This window comes from Drosophila grimshawi, unplaced genomic scaffold, assembly GCF_018153295.1.
Source record: "Drosophila grimshawi isolate 15287-2541.00 unplaced genomic scaffold, ASM1815329v1 contig_311, whole genome shotgun sequence".
Classification (NCBI taxonomy): domain Eukaryota; kingdom Metazoa; phylum Arthropoda; class Insecta; order Diptera; family Drosophilidae; genus Drosophila; species Drosophila grimshawi.
In genome coordinates, this window is record NW_025063098.1 from 2,906,592 (window position 1) to 2,916,335 (window position 9,744).

The 9,744-nt window shown below is 40.0% G+C and overlaps 2 protein-coding genes across 2 annotated transcripts; both read left to right on the top strand.

The window, feature by feature from the left end:
* Positions 1–2,059: 2,059 nt before the first annotated feature.
* Positions 2,060–2,299, top strand: LOC6563321. The gene has a single exon (XM_001990524.3). It carries the CDS (start codon positions 2,076–2,078, stop codon positions 2,259–2,261), a length of 186 nt encoding a protein of 61 aa, XP_001990560.1. The 5' UTR covers positions 2,060–2,075; the 3' UTR covers positions 2,262–2,299.
* Positions 2,300–2,524: 225 nt separating this feature from the next.
* Positions 2,525–2,902, top strand: LOC6563320. The gene is made up of 2 exons (XM_043214869.1): positions 2,525–2,547; positions 2,611–2,902. Exon 2 carries the CDS (start codon positions 2,636–2,638, stop codon positions 2,819–2,821), a length of 186 nt encoding a protein of 61 aa, XP_043070804.1. The 5' UTR covers positions 2,525–2,547; positions 2,611–2,635; the 3' UTR covers positions 2,822–2,902.
* The last annotated feature ends 6,842 nt before the right edge of the window (positions 2,903–9,744 follow it).

Consider the following 9,744-nt stretch of genomic DNA (forward strand, 5'->3'; position numbering starts at 1 on the left):
TGTAGTTGTTGCTGTTATTGGCTGCATGGCGTTCAATTGGAGCGATCCAAAAATACTACACCGACACACACACACACCACAACGAGAAAGAGTAAAGGTGCCAGCTAACAGCCAACAGCTAACGGTAAAGGTAAAGCTTAAAGCCGACAATGAAGACATTAACATGAGCAACGACAACGACAGCGTTGTTGTCGTCGTCGTCGTCGTCGACAAAACTCTGTGCCATGGCTCATCACATTAATCTTCTTAATACGCCCATCAATAATTCAAAGCCAAGGCATGACCAGACCAGACAAGACCGGACCCGAGCAAACCAGACCAGAACAGACCCGACCAGAGTCCAAAATTGTTGAAGTTGCCTCTGTATCCACATTGTTGTCCAATGTACCGACACGCAACCATTTACCGACTATTGAATGTTGGCCAAGTGTTGAGTGAATTATGACGCACAGTTCGAGTGGCCACCCTACAACTGCTTAAATGGAGAGAAAGAGAGAGACTGAGAGGTAGCAAGAGAGAGATAGAGAGCGAACTGTTTGTCGTACATCAAAATCAAACTATAACATACAAATATTGAACTCACCCGTATGCCACTTCAAATGGCAACCGACAATGAAACTTTATGGATCGTTAGCATTTGATTTATGCGCAGCTGCCGAAAAAAATCTGTGCGCAGTGCTACCTTAACTAGGAGATACCCTTTAGATGTATCATAACTCACATTTGTATATATGAAAAGCTAGTGAGATTGCTCTCTGCCAAGATATGCCATTAAATGTTGGCAAACTGATAATAGTCTCTTGATTAATTATTAATCATAACCAATTCTATAAGTATAAACATTTTGAGTACATCTACTCTCTGGCTATTTAGCAGGGTATTAAAAGTAGTGAAAATGAATTCATAGCTCGTACGTTCGCTTTGAGCCGTTTCTTGCTGTCCGAGTGAATGCCTCTGCATGTAATTGTATTTGAATGACATATGCATTCATTGGGGGCAGCATTCAACGGAGAGCGGTGACCAGCGAGCAACGGGTCGAGATCTGCGGAGGCACATGTCCATTGTCCAATATGGCAGTGACAGCCCACCGGGCTCAAGAGGCGCCTGCCTTGCAGCACACCCCTCACGAGCTGTCCATTGTTTCGCCTGGACACAATGTGGCGTCCTGGGTTTCACCTGTGCCGTTTACCTTTGACAATTTGGTTCCGCTCGCTGGAATTTCTGGTTCAGATTTCGCCGATTTTGACGCCTACCTCGGCGCTGAAAAGACCACCATCGAGGCCATGCAAATGAACTTTTGTTCATGCCGCAATTGTTGCCAACATGCATCACATTGTTGCAACATTTCACATGTGTCAAACCTTCGTTTCAGTTTTTGGCTTGGGTTTTTCACAACCATTATCAATTGTCGCTTAAGTGAGGCTGATTGTGTCAAAGGTTCGAGTCACGTGATAAGGTTTCGACGTCCAGCTGCCTATAAAAGAGGCCGGCAGCAGTCCAAAAAAATTAGTTTCTACTATTCTCAAGCAGCGACAAGCAGTAAGTGGCACAATAACTGAAAAGAACTCAAACTGATACAGACAGGTGTCAAAGGAACTTAAATTAAAAAGGCCGTTGAACTGTATTAAAAAATTAACAGAAGTAACTTTAGTTGTGTCTTTGTCTGTGTTTATTTGAGTGCTTTATTCATCAACATATTTGTTTAAGTAACAAGATATTTTGGTAGTAGATTCGTAGTCCCTATTTGGAATAAAAAATTTACATTGTTCAAGTTATGTAACATATTTGTAAAATGGAATGCATTCTCAGCTTTTGATTAAAAACAATATTTAATGTTAATTTATTAATGTATTAGTATTTTATATGTGTATTCCAGTTAGCTAGGTCAACATTTGAATTTTCCATTCGTCTTTATAATTGAACATTTTATTATTTTGTTTACGTTATTTTGTATACACATTTGTTTTACGGAGATAAGCGAAAAATATATTTTAGAAATTCATAAATAATACAGCTCGATGATAACATGAAATATTTAATTTACTATGTATTGAATACTTGCAGCTAATTGCAAAATGAACTTCTCGTGGTTTGGCATCTTTGTCTTCGCAATGATTGCTGCCCTTGTTTCGGCTAGCACATGCCCCTCCCCCTTCAAGAGCGAGAAGGGCCTTTGCACCGCTCAGCGCACAATTCGCGGCGAATGCCCCAGCGGCTCCACCTATAAGATTAACGTGAACGCTTGTGTCTTTGGTGGATAAGAGTCGAGCAGAGTTGAATAAAATGTAACTGAAATATATTCAAAGTGTGTTTTGATTTGTCTAATGGCTGAATTGCTTTACGTTGTGTACATTTCATTATCAATTTGCGTGCCATTAACCCAATAAACAGCTGACCTTATGAGAGCCACAGATGATCTAATCTGTTGTCAGTCTCAAATGGGTGAACTTTGTAAACATGTGTCGCTGATAAGTCGCTGGTAATTCTCTATAAAAGCGCCCAGCTGCATATTGAGCAATAAATAGTTGCATATTACATTAGCTACAGGTGAGAACAGCACTCGGCACTTGGTAGGGTGTTTGAAAAACTGCAATTGCTTCTCCCACACAGACAACAGGTAACTCCCAGCTAAATTATGAACTGCAAATGTGCTTGGCTCGTGCTGCTGCTGATGGCTGTGCTCGGCGCCGCCTGGGGCTCCAGCTGCCCCACTGGCTTCAATGCCGAGAAGAATCAATGCGTTCAAGTGCGACCCGTTCATGGCACCTGTCCGCCCGGCTCCAACTATCAGCTGAACATCAACAAGTGCGTGCATGCCTAAGCCTTCTCTGTTAAATGCATACATATTATTCAGATTTTCATACATATTGTGTTTATTAAAACTTTTGTGCTTATTAAAACACTTTCATTCAGTTATTTCTACTCTCAATGAAATTTGTGTTGCCTGTGCACAGATAAGCCACTAAAGCAAACATTTCAAGAAATAAAAAAAAAAACATTATATTTGGCAATGCGAATATTGAATAGACTTTGCTTTAAGTCAGAGGCGTATATATAAGAAAAATCAGATATGGGAATACGACTAAACAAGCACGTCTGCAGTGAATAACAAAGCTCATGTCGTTGAGCCAATTATTTTGATTTTGGTGGGCGCATGTTTCTGCCCAAAAGTTCAACAATTGCAGCAAATTAACGAACATGCCATGAGGCTGCTGCTGCTGTTGCTGCTGTTGCTGCTGTTGCTGATGCTGATGTCCAGGCCAACAGACAGACTGACGGACGGATAGACATTGGCCATTAGTTTATTACCATGTAATTGACTCAACGCTTGTCAGACAACATTTGACGTCGACATCAGCTCCTGCGGCTTTAATGTGCTGCATTTAATGACCTAACGGAGACCAAGACCAACATCAACAGCGACACCAGCAGCGACACCATCAGCGACACCAGCACCACGAGCAACAACAACAACAACAACAACAACAACAACAACAACAACAACAACAATCACAGTGTTGACAGCGCATCAAAGTCAAAGCGGTTTGCCTCTTTGTCCGTCCGTCTGCCCGTCCGCCCGTCTGACAGTCTAGCAGTCTGACGTGATTAGCGTGATTAGCTTCCTGCACTCTGGCCCCGCTTATCATCGTGCAATTTAAACGCTTTAACTTACGTAATCGAACGCCTCAGAGCTTTTGCTTGAGCTTAGTCTCAGCTAAAGTTGATTTGTGATCAGTTCACTGGTTCGGCGGCTGCTATAAAATTCATTAAAAACTTTGCCCCATTCTTCTTCAGCCACTGTAAATGCCTAAAAAGTGCCTGCAACATTTAACAGCAACAGTAGTAGAAAAAGTTTGCAAGTCCAAGCTGTCGACAGGATGTGCAGCAAACCCAATTGCATATGCCAATGTTACAAAAGTTTACCCAAACAAAATTCCACCCCAGCTCGTCAGTGCTGACACTAAACTTAAAAAACAACTCAAATAAAACATTCAGCCTTTTTTCTTTGAGATAAATAAAAACGGATAATACCTATTTTAAAGTTATTAGACTAACATAATAGTATAAATTGGTATGTTTGAGTTTATTGATAATGAAGTTGAACTTATGCTTAATGCGACTTTCATCCACCGCGATCAGATATCGATACTTTGCTGATACCGATACTGACTCAATTGCTTGCTATTAATATTATCGGGGCAATGGCAACAAGGTTGCCAAATAGCTTTGTTCGTTTCTTGTTCATTAAAATCCACAGTAATTATAATAAATAAAGAATTTTTGAGACGGCTATAAAATTACATATTCAGTCTCGTGGAATCAAATAATACTGTGTTAAGTTTAGATTGAAATCAGGTTTGAACTGAATTATTTTGAAGGTACTATAACAAATCCACCCATATTTATTTAATTCAAATGTAGTTTTCTAGCCAGAAAAACAGCTAAAATCCAGTTCGAGCTATTGCTGACACCATAAAATACCATTCTTGTCACCGGGGGTTGTAAATTTCTATGACTTGCATAAAAATGGTTCTCGAATGCTTCCGTCGCTCGGGGTTTCCTTTTGGCCTAAAAGTTTTCCTTGCCATGTTGGCTGGCAGGCAGGCAAGCAGGAAATAAGGAAATGTTTTCAGCAGTGCTATTTGCTGCCTGGGCAGCGACATTTATCAGTCAGTTGTTGCGGCGCTGTCCATGGTGGCTTGTTGGACAATTTAAAACTGTCACAAGTGGCTGCCACACCACTGCCTCGTCCATGTCTTCATCCTCAGCCGGCAACGTGCAACGGCGTTGCCACCAGCCAACTGTCAGAAAGGCTGCAGTTGCCTCAATAGCCGCATGTTTTCATGTGCCCTGGCCGAGATAGCAGCCGACTCTTTGCTTCTCATTCCCTGTTGCCTCTACCCTGTTCACTTCCTACTCTTTTCCCTGCCGTGCAGCAATGCAACTCACGCGTAAATATGACGAACGTAAGCAGTAAAGTTCTGGCCAACTGATAGCCAACAGCAACACTAGAACCAACGCCTGCTGGCCAAAACTTTTAAAAGACGTTGTCGCAAGTTTATGGCCCATAGTGCGCTCCTCCTCTTTGTTTCTCTCTCTCTCTCTCTGTCTCCGTCTCTTTCCTTTTCTTGGCTGTTATTGTTCGTTTTGTTGTTGGCCGCATTTCAAGAATGTTGCATTGGTGTGCTCTTATCGGGCTCGGCTTTGTCCTGCGGCCGGCTGCAAAAAACGAAAGTGTGGTTATAATTTCTGTTTGTGTTCTACTGGGTTTTGTTGTTGCGGCTGCTTCCTCGGCTCATTCAGTGTTTCGCCTGGCGTCAAACTTTATTGATGCTGACGTTGCAAGCTTCTTTGCAATTGCTTAAATGCACCCTGAAAACATTCAGCATTATAATCATGCTTTACATTTCCATTAATGGGGTTTCTCTCTCAATGATAAGTCTTAGGATTTGTCTTTAATTACAGTAAGCTCAATATTTGTATTGGTTGAATATAAATTCAGTTTACGTTTGAAAATATTCCTTTATGTAATTTGTAATAACATGCATATTTTAATCATCAAATTTACGCCCTCGAAAAATATATTATTTATTTGAAAAAAAGTTGTATTTATTCAATATTTCAATCTATCTAAATTTATTTTTAACAAATATTTGTGTTTTTTTTTCAACATATTCGCTCTTTTCTGGTGTTATTTTAATAAATTGCAGCATCCCTGGTTTTGGGTGACAGAGATGTTTGCCTGCTTGTTTTGAGCGTGCATTTAACAGTTTCAAAACCCAAAAAAACAAGATGGCAACTTTGCTCTGCATGCATGTGTGTGTGTGTGACTGTTTGCTCCTGCCCCACAGGCACAAAAACTTTAATTTGAGTTATTTGCTAGAGTAGTGGTTAAAATTATATTATAATTTTGCCGCTTGAGTAAAAACAAAAACTTCAACAGAGACAATATAAGTTATGTGAAATTTCACATATCTACTTGACACTCTTGCCGGTTTTGTCTCTCTGTCTCTGTCTCTGTCTCTGTCTGTGTCTCATTTTCATTTTAGCCTTCCTGTCACGCCCATCTATCGTAAATACCTTTAATGTGAAGTGCAACGGGCGAAGCAGTGGCAAAACTTCGTTCAAGAACGACAGCTAAATCCGGAGCGAACATGTGTTCCATGAATGCAAAAACGATGTATCTTAATCTGCACTGATGTGTGTGTTATGTGTGTGCATGTGTGTGTGTGTGTGTATTTTGTCTGTGAGTTCGAAAGTTTTGGTTGCCAATATTTCCCGTCGACCGTCGTGGAATTTTCAGCTAAATGGACGCTTTGTTAGTGGCTGACGTTGATGAATATTGAATTATTAAGCACAACCTGGGCTAAGTGTAAAATGTATAATTTAAGCCACTTGGGCGCTGTATTTTAATCAGCATTTTGGTAACACGCAGGTAAAATAACTTTAGCTTAAGTCAGATGATATACCATGAGAATTCCCCCAGCATTTTCCATTTTTTGACATTTGTGGCTGCCAGACTGTTGCAAAAAGGAGAGTTTTAACAGTGTAGTCAACCCTCAGTTCATCACATCTTCTAAGACTACAATTTTATTGTGTTATTTTCATAGTTTCTCAAAATTCTTTTGCATTATTTATGTAGTTTTCTTCCGTTATAGCTTTTCTTGCAACCAAAAATTTTCTGCAACCCAAATGCGCATTGGCCAAGCAATTATGTAACTCTGTAAGTGCTTGACGTTAACGTTAACGCAATTTGACAATGTTTTTTTTTTTTTTTGTAGTCCTTGGCCACTTGAAGTTTTTACGCGTTGGCTCGCCCCAATGTTATCTCGACAGTCAGCGCGACAATGCACCTCTTGCCCTTGTATCTGGCTATGTGTGTGTGTGTGTGTGTGTTTGTGTGTATCTGTGTAGTACCTTAATCCAGCAAATCAGCAGCTGCTACCTTTTAATTGCATTGCTGGTATTTCATTATTTCTGCAATTTTGCTCCACTTCAAAATTTGTTGTTGGCCCTTAGTCTTTCATCCTGCGTCCTTCGACGGTTGCTTGCCACTCGTTTTTTTGCACAGTTTTATAGAAACTTATTTTGGCTTAAGTTTTATCTTTATTTCTTGCTCTGCGGATTAAAAGCAAATAGTACAAAAAAAAAAAAAAAAAAAAAAAACAAGTGCAACGAGGGAAACATCGGAGCGCAAAATGAAAAAGGCAAAACTTTTTATTTGCTGTGACAAATTTTGAGCAGATAAAACTCAAAAACTTGTGCACGGGTTTGCGGGCAACATAAATTTGGCATGCAGACATTCAGTCCCCTAACCCGAGCAACTCCTTCCTGCAGTTCCTTCTCAGGAATGTATACCGTGAGAGAAACGACAACTGCAAAGCTAAGTAAAGAAATTTTTGGAAGAACTAATACGGCGCATTAGTCAAATGTCAAATTTATTTGGCAAAGAAAACAATTTAAGAAGGTCAACTAACGAAATTACACTAGTCACCGGGCCGCTTTTTATACACACCTAGGAAGATTAAAAGAGATAATCGAAAATGCTAAGACAAATAACAGAAAAATATTTAAGAAAATGCACAACTTTCTTAAGAAATATTATTTTTCGTACATTTTTGGACTAACGTTGAATGCTAATACTTTTATAATATAATGTTGGACAGTGTTATCGAAGAACCTTTAAATATGATTTGAGATTACATTTTGAATTGGGTTATTTGCAAGTATTTTGTATACGCCCGATTGCACATGGTGCCGTTGCTATGCAAACTCTGGAAGTGGTTAAGGAAGCGTTGAATTTATGGGCGATGGGGCAGAAATGTACACTGCTGCACAACTGACAGCAGCCACTGTGCGAGCAGCCTTTGACGTACGCGATGTGTGGCAGTGGCATGAGTTATGGGTCTTACTGTCGTGTTGGTTTTGTCATTTGGCTAATTGTGCCCGTAGGCCACGATTTTTGACAGGCCAACATAAATTAGTTGCAATTAATTAAAGCCGCAGAAATAGAAACATCACAATTTCATACTGAGCGCCCTCTCTAGACTACTTTTTTATATCCTATTTAAGTTATTTATTTTTTTGTCGATTTTAATTTATATAACACTAATTGATTTATTGACAGATTCTGTCGGCCAATTGCGACGACAGCGTCTGCAGTTTGTCGCTTCGCGGCGACCATTTATGGCGCCTGGGACAAGGCTTTTGATTTCTCTCGCACCTTATTTGATTAACGTTCGATTCTCACAATTTATGAAACTTCATTAAAAAGCACAAAATACGCGGCCCACGTTGTCAGTGCTGCACGTGCAGCATGCGAAAAATGTTAATAAAGTTTTTCCAGCACCTGTTTGCCGGCTGCTTGGTGCCTGGCCATGTCGCCATCTTCATCATCGCTGCCATTTTTCATTGTAAATTGAATTTATTTGCTGTGGATGTCTGTATCTGTATGTGTATCTGTGTGTGTGTGTGTAAATGAATATACGCGCTTTATGCCAGCTCCCCCATTTCATTTCTGTGTGCGTGCGACTTTTATTTTATTTACATTTTAATTTCCAACATTTTGCATGTGATCTTTTATTTCATACTCGATTCGGGATAGTTATTGCAATGTACACATATACTTTACAATGTAATCTTTTGTTTTTGAACCAATATCTCTTTTTCACATATCCATTTGATTTGGTTTGCCTAACTAAGTATGGGAAATAAGTTTATATTCGCTTCATCGCCTTGGTAATTATGCAAGCCCCACCCCTTTACGAGCTGTGATGCAACTGCGGCAGCTGTCCAAAATATTTGATCTTAAGCCACAAAATTTACATTACAAAATGCCAGATAACATTATTTAAATTGCAAATATCTCATTGAATTTGTCTTATAGCTGCGCCACAATAATTTATTTTATTTTTTGGTTGATTTTTTCATACCTTTTATATGCTGTTGCAGGGGACTAGCTTTGCTACTGCACACACAATGCTGCTGCAAAAATTGCATAAAATTGCAACATGTCGGCGTGGTTCCTTGGCCTGTCAACATGCTTTGCTTATGCACACAACGCTTAAGCGTCTTGTCAGCCAGAAAATACATTTTGGATAAAAAAAAGAAGTTTTTGTCAACAGCATTTGTCAGAAATGTCGTGCGATTGTCAAGCGAACGCTACTGGTGAGGTCTTCCCACTGACAGCTGCAGCTCAACTCACATTACAGCTCAGCTCTGTGGATATGAGATCTGTCAGTTATTAAAGCCTATCTGCCAATGCTGTGCCCCACTTTCGTCGCATTGCACAATTTGTTTACACAATAAAAGTTAAAAAAAAAAAAGTGGAAATTCATTGGCATTTGCATAAAGGAAAAGTAAGCGAATGTAACGAGTGACTGACAAACGAGCTTACACCTGACCAAACAAACCGGGATTATGATGCCTTTCCACCTCTCCACCTTACCCCCCACCACTCCTATCCACCTCCCTCAACAAGAAACTAAGTGAGCGACTGCCTGGTGGACTGCGACGCGACTGTCGCCTAGCCTAGTCAATAGCCACAGCTTTTTCTTTCTTTTTTTTATTTTTTTCTTTTGTTTTTTGTTTTATTTCTCAAGCAAACAACAAACATTTAGCTGGCAGTCAGGCGTTCGTGTGGGCGAAACGATTTTTCCTAAACGTTTTCGAATTGACATTTTGACATTTTTGCACAGCCTGTGCCGGAGCCTGGCCAGGAAGCTGTTGTGGTGACAGCTGACC